The 17,684-nt window shown below is 37.6% G+C and overlaps 1 protein-coding gene across 1 annotated transcript in view; it reads right to left on the reverse strand.

The window, feature by feature from the left end:
• LOC130014046 (uncharacterized) overlaps positions 1-17,330 on the reverse strand; it is a 43,726-nt gene extending 26,396 nt beyond the window's left edge. The window contains exon 1 of the mRNA XM_056102856.1: positions 17,312-17,330. Coding sequence (XP_055958831.1) covers positions 17,312-17,330 — 19 coding nt within the window. The remainder of the gene's footprint in view (positions 1-17,311) is intronic.
• Between the last annotated feature and the right edge of the window lie 354 nt (positions 17,331-17,684).

The following is a 17,684-nucleotide window of genomic DNA, read 5'->3' on the forward strand; positions in this document are numbered from 1 at the left end:
TTGTTTGGTTAAAATGCTGTCTTTAATTATTCTACAGGTTGCAATTATTAATAGATTGTGTTATAATTCGGCATGATCGATCATTTCGATAACAGGATTGTACCCATTTATATTGGTACATCTCCAACCCCCAGGGGCAGAGCTACGCCCAATTTTTGTGTTTATCGTCTACAGACTGCAGTTCTGCATGGATAATCTTGGAACTTGGAACATTGTATTCGCTTTAACCCACGCACGGCAACTATTGCCCTAGGAGGTTGGATGGACAATCCTTTTATTGAAATGATTGGTTATGCCAAGATTTGTAAATGACGATTTAGAGGAAGAAGACCACAGAGTACATATCATACAATTAATTTCGTTAGTGTAATCCTTCTCATTTGAAAAAATTGGGCCACCAGCAGAGTCCAAACGCCAGGGGCAGAGCCACCCTATTAAAAATCGTGCCTTTTGACCAAATTTTTGTTGCTCCAAATTTAATCCGGCATAGTAATTTGTCTGGACATCTTGTTAAACTATGTAGTGAAACCAGTTTTGACAGCAAATTGGACCCCAAATGGCGAGGCGCCTCATAATGAATCACACGATTAACACCATGGGGTGCCTTATCCCGGAAATTCAAACAAGTCGCACTATAACCCGATTCCGAACTTTTCGTTTTTCTCATAAATTATTATAAGTACGCTAAAGTCGTATTCCTTCCTTCAAATTTTTATAATCTTTATATCAAAATATCATAATACGCCAATATCGCAAATTCAGCCTCAAAATTGAAATTTTATGTCATTTTAATAGTTCCTCTCGGTTATGTATATAGGCGCCGCCAGAAGCCCCATCGGTGCCCCCCCCCTTACTTTTTGGGGCTAGCTACAGGCCCGATGTTTGAGACCGTAACTTTTGGATTATGACTCCTGATTGTACAAGTCACAATTTTTATCCGAATTTAAGAACCGTTCAAATAATCACCGTTACTCGATAATGACGGTTGAGTTCGAATTTCGTGAAATGGGTTGTTCCTTTGATCCCGTGTCACTGTCACTTATATCAGGGTATACATCAAATTTCAAATAAAAATTTGGACGACTAGTACCCTCCATATTAACCACGGTACTAAGAATATTATCAATATCTAAATCATTTCCAGGAATATCCTTTCCATTCAAACTTTGACGGCTATAATACCCCATATCAAGTACACCACAATTTGTACCGCTATTATCCTCCATATCAAGTGCAGAATCCCTTCACACAGGCATATGAGACAACACGTCAGACAGTGGGAACGCACGGAAGAGCCATAAGTACCGAAACAGTGCGCCGACGTCTTACCAGAGAGAACATCCATTGTCGTGGACCTTACCGTGGACCGATCCTCACCCCTCGCCATCGACGTGAACGTCTACAGTTTTCCCAACAACACCAGAACTGGCAACACAGGCAATGGATAACTGTTCTGTTCAGAGATTCTGATGAGAGTCGGTATTGCGTATCAACTTTGGGTGGCAGGACCAGAAAATGGCTTCGACGTGGCCAGCGTTATTCTGACCAATGTGTCATGGAACGAGATTCATGGGGCGGTCCAAGCATAACGGTTTCGGGTGGAAACGGCCTGAACCAGACAGTGGGTTCTGTGGTGTTCCAAAATCTTGGTCCAGGGAGAGGAGACGGCATCACAGCAGTGCGCTACATTGATCAAGCTCTCAGACCCCATTTCGCACGTCATGCCTACACCGCCAGAGTAACTCGGGACTTTCTACAGCAGAACGGTGTCAACGTTATGCACAGGCCAGACTTAATAACGTCGTACCGAAACCAAACACCAGGCTTTTCTGATAGTATGGTTCTAGGTGACAATGGCGTTCAGCAATCGTATGATCCACTCCATGTAAGACTTTGCGCTGCTGTTATTGACACTCGCGGTGGACACGCCAGATACTGATGTATAAACTGTGTACGAACTCTAAATCTTCTCGTAATGTCTTGGAATGGTGATGAATTAATCACTAATGTGTCAACATACTGTTCACAAAAAATAGCTTTGATCCATTTAGTAAGTCGTATTCTAGAATAATTTGATTAAAGTACCTCTCTGATTTTGAAATCGTCATGGCGTTTTTTTTTACTTGCTGTGTGTATTGTCCCCATTTGAAGAAGTGCAATGAAATGGGGTTTAACGTCCTACTGTTCGGCTCCTACTGGGCTAATGAAGACGGGCATACGCCATGCAGTGTGCTATGTGGGAAATCTTACCCGGGCAGCGGCACTATGGTCTACTCTGGTATCGAATTCAAACTGCCAAGGGATCTTTTATTACGAGTACGCCAATTTATACACGGGTCCTCGCTTTTTCGTCCCATCCGAACGACTAGACAGCTGTCCTTATATCAGACCCTGCGTCCTGCAACACGCCGGAACTCCACTTGAAGACATCTTGCTAAATGAATATATTTTATGACTGGAGTGTTTTGTTAATTTCATTCATGAGCATGTGCATGTTGTTTTTGTGGCTTGTTTTTGAAAACTTTCCATTATTTGTATCTCTATGTTGCTATGTTTTAAGTTTGATAATACAGGACCGGCGGAAGCAATTCTTGATTGGGGGGGGGGCTACCATCCTAGTTCCTTAGGCGAGGGTCCAGGGGCCGCCTAGTCCCCGGAAGCTCTTAGGGATCTAGATCGTCGGAGACGCTTTCTAGGCGATTTCTGGCTAACAAAATTACTCAGCAATGAAGTGAAATTTTATTTCATTTTTAACTCCCTTAAGGGGGGGGGGGGGGTTATACAGAGCGCGAACGCGGCTTTTCGCCCTGGAATGCTCTAGTCTTTTTTAGAGGCCCCGTTCATACAGAGCGCGAACCCGAACAAATATTGGTTCGCGCGAACGACGGCTTGATTGCCTCCCGAGCGAATTTTTCAGAAGTTCGCGCGAACTTTTTCCCAATGAACCAATCAGCGGGCACTTCCCATGACATCATTTCCACGAATAGAAACCGCTAGGCCTGATCGTTCCCACCAGTGTGCAATATTCACAATCTACTTGTAAAAGCAGAATGGAGAGAGAGTGAAATGGGGTTTAACGTCCACTCGACACAGACTAGGTCATTTCGGGACTAATATATGGTTTTAATTTTATTTTAATAATTCGATTGCGCGTAGGGGTCTTTAGCAGTGGTAGGAAACCGAAGGACCCGGAGAAAGCCCCACGAGGTTGGACAGGCAACTCTACTCCTTATCACGTACAACCGGGGATTCGAAACCACGCCAGTTGACTCAATGACAGGCCTCATGATACAGCGCGTGCGTGCTAACCATTCGGCCATTCAACCCCCAAAAGCAGAATGGACAAGACCGAAGAAATAATCATTGAAATCGAAAGGAATGTGATTCTTCTCCGTAAAATTTCATGCACTGATATTCGCCTCTTTCTCTTCCTTCGTTGTTTTATGTACAAATACAGTGCCAAGATCTCGTCTGTGTCTGATTCCACCTGAGCCATGATAGCAAATGACAAAATTTATCTCTCACAGCTAGAAAAAGACAAGCCATCACGAAAGCCGTCGACGAGTTTCCGCGTTCGGATTCGCGCCCTATTTGAACGGTGAAACTGCTCAAAAGTCGCGTTCGGGTTCGCGAAGGACGCGTTTGAGTTCGCACTCTGTATAAACAGTGCTTGACCATAAAAACACAATCTATGGTGGTTTATTCCTGTGATGCTGAACTTGACAAATATATGCATACTGCATGATGAAACTTACAATGCGCGTTTATTACCGAAAGATCTCCGTTCCTTTCGATATTGGCGTATATAGGACCGCCACTTCCTGGATTATGGCCCCTGATTTTAGGAACCGTGGACCCAGTAGAAGTAACAGTTTTTATTTGATTGTAAAAAAACCTTCAATTATAGCAGGTCAAATTTTTTTATCCGAAATTGACGAGACTTGAAATATAGGTCTATCTCCCAAAGATCTCGGTTTCTTTTGAAATTGGCATGTATTGGACCGTAACGTCATGGATTATGACCTCTGGTTGTACGAAAAATGACATTTTTAGCTTATGGACACTCTAGAGGTCCCCATTTTCATCCAATTTTGATGAAACTTGAAATGTATGTTTGATTCCTTTCGCATATTCGCGCATATCTGATTGTAACTTTCTGGATTATAGCCCCTGATTGAACGAAAAATCGCGTTTTTAGCTTGTGGTCCCTTTAGAGGTTACAATTTTCATCCGATTTAAAAGGCATTCGAATATATCACCATTACACCATAATTACGGTTGAGTTCACATTTCCTGAAAATGAGACCGAACTGCCCGACAAAATGGCCGCTCCCCTAAAAGCATATAATATTCAGTTTAGATCTAAAAATTAAGGCCACCTTCAGATTTCGCCAATGTCACGAGATGTAAACAGGGCTAGCGCAAACCCTAACCAAAGATCTAGCCCTTACCCTAATTCACCTTGCATAGCAACCGCTTGTTTCAGCTGACCATAGCAGTGAATTATTTGATGGATAAGGGGCACAAGGAAAGAGGATAAATAAAACTCTATACCTAATATGTCACAGATACAACCAGACATGAGATGGACTTGAAATAAAGATCCACCGTTCAGTTATCTATTCACGACCCTCGCAACCGCTGGTCTCTTAACCCTGGGAACAGTATAGAGCATAGCAGGGGTTTCTTCTCCCGAAAGTCTACGTTCTAGAAGTCTCACTTCTACCCACTTCTATGTTAAATTCAAGCCTTTTTATTTTTAATAGAATAGTTACTTGCGTGTAACAGCCTGGAGAAAAGGGTACTTGCGGCCAAAATATTGGGTGGGCTAAAGCCCCCCTACTCCGCCGGGCCTGTAATAGCCTCAGACTGTACAGTCTTCGGACATTATCCATCATTTAAGCCGAACGCAGAGAATGGGACATTTATGTCGACGAACAAAATCACCGAACAAATATTTTTATTTTTCTTGTCCGAAGACGACGAACATGTTCCCGACGACGATAAAACATTTATGTCGATGGACAAAGGCCCCGAACTGATATTTTTCTTTTTCTTTTCCGTAGACGAACATTGTAACGCAGACGAACGTCCAATGACGTATATAAATTAACATACGCCACACTCACATCACGTGATTTCAAAATGGCATACATTTCAATGACATTTGAATATCAAGTGATATGTATGTGATCGCTGATTAGTGCTGCGTGGAGAAAAAATGTTTTGCGAATGTTCGGCTTCAAAGCAGACGAGGATCGAGTTCCAAATATCTAACACGTTTGATTTCACGAACATTTTTTCGGAACATTTTTGTTCGTGTTTTTTTTTTACCGGCAGACGGCGAACAATGTTTTCATGAATGTTCGGTTAAAAATGTTCCATCGTGCGCGTTCGGCTTTATCAATATAGATAAACTGATTACTTTAACGTGTTTCCATTAAGGCCTACTTTAATGTTCAGTAGTTATCATACCGTTTAGACTAGAATGATCTATTAATTTGATTCTGTCCAACGTTCATAGGAGAAACAGAAACATGTTTTTTAACTACATTTCGATACACGTAATTTTAAAATGGATACTACATGTTGCTGGTAAGTTTTTTCATCGATTCAAAATATGTTTTTGCTCTTTATTTTTAATTTTATAATAAATTGTTCTTCACATGGTTATTAATTTTGCTTTTATCCACCAATATGGTCAATTATATTAAATGGTTTTAAAAGTTAAATGATAAATACCATGAATATCAGTGGATAGTCTGTAAAAAGGGGTTCTTTATACATAGGCTAAATCTACCTTTTCCAAGACATTTTTTCTGGCTTCAAAAATTGTAGATTAGTAATTAGATATCTGTTCGCATAGCACGTCATCAACTCTCTAAGATCATCAGATGGCTGGGATATTGAATCAGTTAGACCACAGGCGTTATATAACCGATTAACGTTAAAAATGGATGACACTCAAGAAAATAACTGACAAAAGAAACTCCGTTTATTACACCACGTGTGCCATATAGTCGGTTTTAACGTTACAAATGAACGTCGCACTGACAATCAAGACTTTGTTTATTATCATGGCAATGGAAATTAAGAATCTGCTCAGAGGCATAGGGGGCCAACCTCACTTGGGGGTGGGGGACTATTTGCCCGAAAAGTTTTCCACAAATGCTATGGTACGGGGTATTAAATAGTGTAGTATCCAAAACGTAAAGCGCGAGCGATGTTATTTTACAATTATATTTCTATGATATATGGTCTCATTCTGTGATGGTTGTGCCCGAAAAACGAAAGTACATTGCTCGAAAAATGGACGCTTCGCCGAATGTGATGGGGGGGGGGGGGGCTCAATAGCCTATGTATCGGCTATTTCTTGTCCAAACTTAAAGCACTCATAATTTTGCTGAGAATACAGCAATTTGACTGAAATTTCATTGTATTCATTTTTCATTGTTTATTTTTTAACTATTATATTAAAACGAACAGTTCATTATCTAACTCTAACAGTTTTAATAGCTATATCGTACCGTAAAAAGAGGCATTTCGGCCTACATAGTTCTAGGGATGTGTGCTGAACTGCGTGGAACTGGTTGTAGTTACAGGAAAAGGAGCCAAACGCGCTAGAAAAACTGAACACAGTTACATGCTGATTTGTAAACAGTATAACCAGATTTGTCTGGCGATGTTTATGGATAAAGCTTGTCCATATTCCGTAAGAAGGTTGACAGAAATAAACGAGACAAAATGTTGAGTCTGACATTGAAGCTTTTGTGGTATATTTGTGCATGCCCAAGCGTATATAGTCGTCGCACCTGTCCGTCAAGAACAATTGCCCGTTAACGCAATTAGAATTGTTGATGGTTATTTCTCAAATGTGGGTTGAAACATTGGGATCATGACTTTTCGTTCCTGAGTCACCCATACCCCAAACACCCCTTGTCCGAAAACCTTGTAAACGAGATATAGACTGTAGTTATTAACACACCTGTTTTAGATACGCGTTGCGTGAATATATTTTTTTTATATAAAATTTTATGCCCATTCGAAAGCAGCAAGTCAACAAAATGTAATTTATAAATTATTTACTACGTTTTGAAAGCTCAACCCTAATTTTCAAAACGAAATAAGAGTATATTTAATTCAAATTATGTGAAAACAGAATATTATAAATATTACTAAGTTAATGCGAGTAAAAGACTGGAATTCATTTTGTTTTTCGATTTGGCTTTTGAGATAAAAATTTGAGATAAATCGAAGAGATCATATCCTTTCAAAGGAGAAATTCCAGATATATATTAGCCAATAAAACTGGTAAATAATTTATGCGTGATAATTTTTATTGGTCCCAGGCAATAATCTGCATGTAGCTCTTCGGTGGGCTTTCAAAAAAATACCAACGTCGAAGTTTTCATGTGAATTTAGAAACAGGCTGTTCGGCGTGCAATCACCATGTGCTTAAAACGGTATCAAAACGGTATTGCAAAAAATAAACATACATTAAGCAAGAGCCAAATCTGCCTATTGCAGACCTTTCTTTAGGTCTGGAATTGTGTATGGGCTGAAAGTCTACATTTGTCTATTAAACATACATTATGCAAGAGCTAAATCTGCATATTGAAGGTCTTTATTCAGGCATGAAACGTTTTCTAAATTATTAATTAGACGTTAATTAACTTATCCCGACCATATTCAACTCTTGATGTCATCGATAGCCTGCGATATTTAGCGGATTAAAATACATTTTGTGAATGATAATTAAACGTGAAACTGGATAATCTAGATTTTGTTTTTATCGTAAGAAATGATCATCGAGGCTAGTCGGAGATTGATAAGCTAATATCTCGGATCAGAGTGGAGCAATTTGACTGAAATTTTCAGCATATTCTATTTACGTTATCTATTTTTTAACAATTATAGTGAGAACTGTCAACTCTTTATCATATCTCCAATAATACCCCTTTAACGTATAAATTATTGAAGGTGTCTATCTCTAGAGGTATTGTCTATTGAGATTTAATATATTATGTGACACGCGTAAGCTTGTAGAAACAACTATCTTGTCTGTAGTTTGTATGCATTAAAAAGGACGTACCGGTGCAGGCAGATATCACTATTATAATCTTATAACTTTATTTTATTTATTTTGTATATTCTAGCGGACACCAAGATAAAAGAGATATGTACGGATACGTCCGGAACAAATTGTTTTGAAGTCCCGTCATTCCGACCTACTCCAGAAAAAAATTGCACATGCTGGTTGAATGGTTTTGACGTTAATATATGTGCAGATTTTCTCGTTAATAACCAAATGAACAGATCATCCAGTGTAACTATTAAAGATTTGAAGGGCGATATTACAAGTGCAACAGTTCTCCGTAATATTCTACTATACATCATAGAATACAGTAATTGTAGACATATTCTTACAACACACGGAGTAACTAATATAGCCATCATTGATACCTGCCCAAGTGAATATCAATCCAGTCCAACTATCAAACATTTATGTGAAAATTCCGAGAAAGAAAAAATATCTGCGATTGATGTTTCTGTAGTGACATTTCGAAACATCTACTGTGCTTTCTGTCATGGTTTGGAAGAATCAAATGCGCTAGAGACACTAAATCCTTGGACGGCAGAAATCCATTGTCAAAATGACACTGAGTATAGGTGGGATGATATAGTAGTTGCTTTGACTAACGGAACATGCCAGAAATCATTTTTCCAGACACGAAAAAGGAACATATGTAACTTAAATGTTGGACAAATCCTGGACACCGATTGCCGTGTTTGCTTGTCAATGTTTCGAAATGGTGAGGATTACACTGACGAAATTACTTGCATGTTATGTAGATTCAGTGTTATCGTTGCGGAAGAGGGTATGTATTGCGTGCAATATTCAGATGAATCCGACGAAGGAGGAAAATCGTCACTTACAAATCTGTTCATGCTACCCAAAGAGTCCGAAATTCAAATAAAAATTAATGGGGGTTTATTCATGGCTAGTGATATTTGTAAGGACAACGAACACTTCGATATTCTATTTCAGAAATGTAGAGAATTCGTTTGTTCGTTTGGTCAGTATGCCAAAAAGGGAGCATGCCATAATAACAAAACAATCTATCTCTCCCCTGACTCTCAACCTGTTCCGGAAGGTTCAAACACATTACTACTGACAATACCCCATAAAATTCTTATAAATACAAAAGACATCAATGATCTGGTAAGAAATATAGTTGTTGATAGACCTAAAATTATAACAAGACAAGGAATAATACTAGCAGAATTTGAGTTGACAACCAATGGTGTCCGTTTGGAAACTATTTTAGATTCACTAGGAACATTAAAAGTCAATCAGAAAACCATGACACATTCACCATTATTATTTCTAAGTATTTCTAACCAACATTTTCTCAACATCTCAAACGTATCTTGTCCAGAATCGTCCTTTCAATGTTTTACCAAGTCGGGGATTCATTTTCTTAAGCAGACTATGTACGCGAAAATCGAGAATTTTGAGTCCAACCAAACACTGATGTATCCAGTAAACAATATTTACTTTGATTTGGCCATTCATCCTTCTGAGCGTAGCTTCACGTTTCATGAAATCTGTGTTTGTGTTCCATCCGATATGTATAATATATTAAATTGTACGTTCCCATCACGGAAATATGATCCTGCTGAATATAACATTGACGACAAAGGTATGCTTAAGATACTCGGACACCAACTGGAATTTAAGGAGCATGAGTATTATACTCAAGATGAAATAGCTTATGTTTGCTACAGTCCAAACGAAACACGTTCTTTTTTTAAACTTGATCCTGTTCAAAGATACATTTCCCTTGCATGTTCCGTGTTGTCTATTGTATGTTTGATTGTAACTGTTATTTTATATTTTATTTTTGAGGAACTACGTACATTGCCTGGAAAACTAACTATTGGCGTTTCTGTATCGCTGATATTTGGTCAGGGGCTACTACTTGTTCCTGATTTGGGGAGCCAGGCTTGTAAATACATTGCTGCATTGACACATTATAGTTGGCTCTCAGCCTTTTCTTGGATGAGCGGCCAATCTATCAATATGCTTTTGACGTTTCAATCCAGCACCTTACAGAATGCTGGGAATGCATTCAAAAAGTATCTCTTGGTCTGCCTGTTCATTCCATTAATAATTATTGTTGTATGTTTTATCATGGATAACATTCCTGGTGACCACATGCACGTTAGATATGGTCTGATATCATGCAGCTGGATCGCCGATACCAATGGTTACATTTTTACCTTCTTTGTGCCAGTTGGTCTCAGTCTCGTGGTTAATGGCGTTTGTTTCGCCCTCACATTATATTCAATTGAAAAAACCATGACGATGTCCCAAAAGATCACCGGTAGACAGCGCGATAAAAAGAGATGTCTCATATACATTAAGTTGTCGTCTGTGATGGGGTTCACGTGGATTTTTGGTTTCATTGCATCTTTTTTAAATGTTAGATTACTGTGGTATGTTTATATCATACTAAATGGTCTTCAGGGTGTGTTTATCTTCTTAGCATTTGGTTTAAATACTAGGACACGTAAACGTCTAGCTGAGCGTGTGTCTACTATGAGAATCAGTAACATGTTCAGCTCAGAGTTAAATGAAAACGGACAAAGAAAAAGTACTCCAGTTTCAGTAATAGGTGACTAAGTAGCCTAGTCAGCGTGGAAGAAGGGTAAAGTAGGAACTTGTTTAACTCCTTCAGTAACTCTGCTATGACTGACAATCAAAATAGGAACTATCTAATATCATTCGTTTTATTCCACGAATTGAATTTTTGTCCGTCTGGAAACTACATTCTTTCTTTTTGAAATGTCTTCTTTTTTAAAAGAAAAATGTATTTGTTGTTAGAAATAGAAAATCCTGTCATATGCACCTTTTTATATTAATTTGGAATTATAAAACATAAACCAATCGAATTAGCAGAGTATCTGGAGATAATTGGTACTTTGATAGATCAATTGGATCATAAATATATGTATACTTTCTAGAAACTCTGATACTATTTGCTGCTGATTTAGCACATCTTTGTGATATAACTTGTTAAACACATTCTAAATATATATTAAGGTTGATCCATAATAAACATTTGAAGAATCAAAAAATGGCACAAAAAAGGAAACACATGTCTATTTATTTATCTTCTTGTCTATTTATATAATTTGTTTGTTTAAAAACCGCGTGTTCATGGCCTGTGTCGAAATGCCATTGCCTTTCATAAGATATTCGTAAAATTTAAGTTATATAGTATATTTTGAGTTCACAGCTGAAATTCAGATTTCCCCATTGTTTTTTTTTATATTGATACTACGTGAGTTTTCTGTTTACTTTTCTATTTCCCGTCTTCATTATCCCAGTTGGAGCAGAACTGTTGGGGCTTAAACCCAATTTCATTCATTTTTCTATTTTAATGGTGTTGTCATTTTCGATTCTAGTAGACACAAATGAGTATGTACCTTGGGAATACTGTTAAAACTGTTTAATTGTTAGACGAAAATGTTGGGTAAATCAACGGGGCAAATGGACGTTGAATTATTAAATGTTTTAAAGTGGTAAGTGATGTCTTCGATTTATAGTACAATGTCAAAAATAGGAGTAATTAAAAACTAAAAGTAGTGTTAATTAAGTGTAAACTTTACACCACAGCTAGCGTTTTTAAAATGTAACACTTTTACAAGGTTACCCAATTAAAAGATCTACACATAACAAGTGTAACCGATTTTCATGACTACTGAACACCTGAATAGGTGTAATTGTGGGGTGTTTTGGATAAGCTACACCACTTTACACCACAGCTAGCGTGTTTTTAATGTAATACATTTCCAGGGGTAACCAACTAAAAGAACTACACATAACAAGTGTAACCGATATTCATGACTACTGAACACCTAAATAGGTGTAATTGTGAGGTCTTTTGGATACGCTACACCACTACCAGTGTTATATTGCATTTACGTCAAAGGATGTAACTATCATTGGGGAATAAATCATAGAACAAGGTTAATTTTACAGCGTTTATTCGGTTGCAAATTTGTAGCCGCTAAAGCAGTTGAATTTGGATCAATCTAATGGATATTTGTCAATTTAATGTCGTTGTAAAATAAGCGAAGTAGATGCCGGTCTATCTAGGTTAGGGCTAAACGCCGTATACTAATTATCATAGAGACCTATAGCAAATTTCAAGTATTCGTTGGCTTGAAATAAATATCCAACAAAACAAATTACACCCGCGTTGGTGTAATGATTAAAATGGAAGTGTAAATACAAAACATCCTTGAGGGTTAATGCTTAATCGCATCAGGCAGGCTACACTACTGCAAGTGGCAACTAATTTCAACCTGAATTGGTGTGATGTTCTACACTAGTAATTGGGTGTTATCAGTTTACACCATTAAAAACTACCTTATTATTTTTAACAGTGTATTATAGTATTATGGCCTATTATAAAGACCATTAGATACATTAGATACCGATTCAACAACAACTTTGTTGTTAAGTGGTAATCATAAAAATTATATATTGATCAATTAATAGGGTGACACAATTAAAGCAGCTATTATATGGGTGTAATTAATGATGCTAAAACAGGTCATGATTAATAAACTACATAAAACAACGTATCTTCACAGTCTGGGCATATATCCCGGACAATACACCATGATATAAGGGTGAATCATACGTTTATGTAATTACAAGAACAACCGCTTGTTGTCGTCTCGTTATGCATTAATTAATACATCTACATTGCATTATATATCGAACTGCCTGGATTTTATTTGTTCAAAAATGATTAAAATGGACTAATCCAAATATATTTTATAGGGGTCATCTTATACACTGTTAGAAATAATAAGGTAGTTTACACCAATTCGAGTGGAAACTAGTTGCCACTTACATAGGGGTTAACTCCTAGTCTTTAGTGGTGTAAACCGATAACACCCAACTAGTGTAGAACATTACACCAATTCAGGCGGAAACTAGTTGCTACTTGCAGTAGTGTAACATGCCTGATGCACTCAGACAGTGTAATGTTACATTTAAATAGTTTACACCCGTGGGTGTAGATTAAGCATTACCCCTCACGGATGTTTTGTAAATTACACTTCCATTTTAATCATTACACCAACGAGGGTGTAATTTGTTTTGCTGGATTTTTATTTCAAGCCAACGACTTTAAAGTTCAGAAAACTTGAAATTGACTATAGGTCAACGACGACATAAAATTGACAAATGTCCATCAGACTGCTTCAAATTCAACTGCTGTGGGGTAATTAGACAATCTGTATTAATTTACAATGAATATAAATTATGAGGAAAAATCAATACACATATTCTTACAATTTAGCTGAATAATGTGGTTTATTCATTTATGCACCCCACCTGAATTAAGAATAATTAATTAAGATATTGTACTTTGTAATATTTTGGAACATTTACACGTCTTTAAGTGTATACAAGCTCGAAGAATCTATACTTGAGGCGTTATGAAATATTATTAAGATTATTATACATGATAATATTCTGAAAGACTTATATTCCTTATGAGTTAACACTCTAGAATGAGTTACAGTTGTGTTACTAATGTAATTAACTCCATATTTTATATAAAAAAAAACCCAACTCAAATTGGAGTACACAAATACTTTTGTAACGCAAGATACGGTGTAAAATTGACACCCTATTCGGAGGAATGTTTCCCTGTTTGTGTAAATGCGATAAAAAAACTTGCAGAGGTGTAACTCATCTCAAACACTCTTTAGCGGCTACAATTACACCTATCCTGGGGCTCAGTACTCATAAATTTCCATTACTCTTTTGCAACCCAATAAACGCTGTAAAATTAACGCTGTTAATTGGTGTAACTGCAGTATAACACTGGTGGTGGTGTCGCCTATGCAAAACACCCCACAATTACACCTATTAAGGTGTTCAGTAATCATGAATATCGGTTACACTTGTTAGGTGTAGCTCTTTTAGTTGGCTACCCTTGCAACAGTATTACATTTTATAACTGCAAGTTGTGGTGTAAAGTTTACACTTAATTAACACCAGGCCCGTACCTAGTGCAAAATTGTTGGGGGGGGGGGGGGGCAAGGGATTCAGGGGGCGCCTATGTACCTACACTTGACGGTCCAGGGCGAACGGTACCCTGGACACCGTTGAGGCGCCATAAAAACAAGTGACATTGGTTGGGCGCCCCGCCAGTCTCGTTGTGGGTGCCCATGCTGAAATGGGCACGTTGGTCGTTGGTTTCGTATTGCGTCCAAAGGCGCTGAATTTAACAGGGGGGGGGGGGGGCACCCCCTTGCCCCCCTCCCCCTACCCCGCTAGCTATGGGCCTGATTAACACTGCTTATAGTTTTTAATTACCCCCATTTTTAACAGTGTACCTTCACATTACCCTTTATTGGTTATACTGCACTATCTTCATTGTTAGTTTGTAATTTTCCTCTAAATGAAATCCAAGTGTAAATTAATATTTAAATATATTATCAATAAATATCGTTGGTAAAATTACAACTATCATCTATTCTGTTTATAATTAGTCACTTTGTAATGATACTACGGTTGACATTTTAGTATTTTTGACAAAAAATAAATTCCATCTCTTGTATATACCTATCTGTGTTAAATTTAACCAATTAAATGCATGTAAAATAATTAAACATTGTCTATTGATGTAATAAAAAACCCTGTAATGTGTGGAATCGTGTTGCATTAATCTTTATATGTACATGTATAAGGAAAAGATGTTTATTATTAAGAACACCCGAAAAATATCGTAGACAATTAGTATGCTTTCTGTGTAGGCGAAAACTTATGGAAGAATAACGTTGTCATTATCCCTTCAATGTTCACGGTTCCCTTTATAATACTTGATTATGAAGGGATTCTAAAATGAAGGGATTCTAAAATGTATTACTGAAAAGTGTAGTCTATATTTTATTTTAACACTGCGACATTGGTATTGTGGGCAATGGAAATTGCAAATTATAAAACTAAGATAAGTATCTTGAACTACTGACATGATTTTGGACCGTGAACAATGAAGTTATAATGGTAACGAATTTGTACTGAATTTATTATGGATTAAAGCATTTTGTCTGGAGCCGACATTTTTCGGGCAGACAATCTTCACGAAATCTTGCTTATACTGGTATATTGAAACACACACTTATAATAATACCCAAGTATATTTGAAAGATAAGAAATAAATTTCATTTCAATGCTGGTCTGACAATGGTTGCTATTACCATTCTGTCTGGTCAAATTCTAAAATTCATAGGCGTACGGGCCAGGGGGGCGGGGGGCAGCTGCCCCGCTAACTTTCGGGCAATTTGACTTTTCGGACAGACGGGTCAAGTGAAAAAAAGTTCATCTAGTTAGCAAAATAAAACGCCTGAAATCTAATAAAACACTAATTAAAATGTACTTTTCTTTTAATTGAATACTATACCACGAATTTGTACTGAATTGACTATGGACTAAAACATTTTGTCTGGAGTGACTCTACTTTGTGCGACATTTTCGGGCATCGATTATTATTTGTGAATGCAGCTGCAACAGTCTGATTGGATGGTTGGAATTCAGGTCGGCACAGAGTGGGATATCGGTTGCAGCTCGATTGGAAATTTGAAGTTGCTTAATTCACGGGCTAGAATTGCAGAAAAAACGCATTTGCGGCGGTTACATTTTCAAAATTTTCTCGTGGAGCGCAAGTCCCCCATATATTGAAGACCATAACAACCATGCATAATTTCTTCTTTTCGCCCCCCCCCCTTCAAAACACGAAAGTCAAAATCTGGACGAACTTTCTCGACCAATGCAGGGATCGAACCCGACCCCCAGGATAGCGAGCCAGCGACTTAACCACTTAGCCACTGTGACCCCTCAAAAAGAGAGAGGGAGAGAGAGAGAGAGAGAGAGAGAGACTTGAATCAATGACAGATCTTGTGATTTCACGCGCACGCGTTAAAACCACAAACCCTCATGTAAAACGGATTTCATAAGTTGTATATTGTATATATACCGGTACGGGATAATTGTTTTATAATAGACCTACATAATAAATTAAATTGTTGTAAATTTGAGGGGGGGTTTATCAGATATTTTTGGCAGATAAAATATTCCAGTTAGCGGAGAAAAAATATGAACAATTTTTTCAAATAAAAATTTATTATCCATTTTGGCGGAAAAACAAATGAAAGCCAGTGTGAACCCTGATGGTACGTATTCAAATGCCATGGCATCTGGCAAATTGAGACTATAACCACTTCCGAGGCGAAACTCGAAACGTCGCCAGTACGACAGCAAGCCAAAATGATAGGTCGCTAATAGCGCGTGTGTTTATTTCCTAATTTCTACTTTTCGAGTTGCATTATGGCCTGGTATGCGTGTTGGCACCTTCTTACTGAGATCAATAAATACAAAAATATGACTAAGTCGAAAGTCAACAAGACGGTACACAAGCCAAAATGCAAGTCGAAAATAAGAAATTAGAAAAAAACGAGGGGCGCTATTATCGCGGTGCAATATTCCTTAATTTCCTATTTTCGAGTCGATTTTGGCTTGTATAGCGTGCTGTCGCCTCACATTTTGTCGTAACGTTTACTTTTCGACTTTCGTGTTTTGAAGGGGCGAAAAGTAGAAATTAAGAATTGCAGTTACAGGCTTCTATACCCACACCCGGCGACGATTGATAGGTTGATTTGGCTTTCAGGTAAGTCACCTAAGGTAGGCTATATTGAACTACATTGAAGTTGATGTATTAACGGGCTGGAATAGCAGGAACACGTATTTGCGGCAGTTAATTAATTTCGAAACATTCATCGAGCTAGTACGCCTTAATGCATCACAGGACCATTTTATGTTTAAATTTATGTGATATTTCTAGATTTAAAAGTCACGTCATAATCCAAATGTATAAGTAATGAATTTATTTATCGTTGATGTTATACCTATGTATACAATTTCACACACCGTCTTCTTTATAATATTATATTATTATTATTGGCCTACTTATTCAACAAGGACGTTAAATATCTATTTTATTGTACATGTGTGACGGCGTTTAGGAGAATAAAAGGTCTGACTATTCATTTTATTCGTGCAAACCAGGGAGGTGTTACACAGGAATAGAAGATGTTAATGCGACCGTCAAACTTTCTAAATTTTCTTCTTGTGGGGAGGGGGTGGGGGCGTCATATACGTCGGGCATTTTAGGTTCTGCCCTATTCATCGAGCCCGTACGCCTATGGTGTTGCATAATATTACCTGGTGATTTGAATTTCATCTTTTAATAAAAGTTCATTAGCCCCAAACCATAAATTGTTCAGCTGGTCTTGGCCGAGTAAGTACCTCGAGAGTTTCCAGCATGGTTACGGCCTTGTCAATGGCGCAGGAAAGAGGACCGTACAAGGATGGAATTCAAAAAAAGGAGACCATAACGCTGCTGCATTCGCAAAATTTCTCTCACAACACACTGGGCGTTAAACATCATTTCATGTCATTTCCGAAACATATAAAACATATGAACTAATATGACCTGATTATCCTTACTGCTACAGGGAATCGAAAGTAAAACCAAACATCTTTTGTAACTTTAAATAAAATAGAAAATAAAACATAATACAGTAAGAGTTCAGTT

This window comes from Patella vulgata, chromosome 8 (assembly GCF_932274485.2).
Source record: "Patella vulgata chromosome 8, xgPatVulg1.2, whole genome shotgun sequence".
NCBI lineage: Eukaryota > Metazoa > Mollusca > Gastropoda > Patellidae > Patella > Patella vulgata.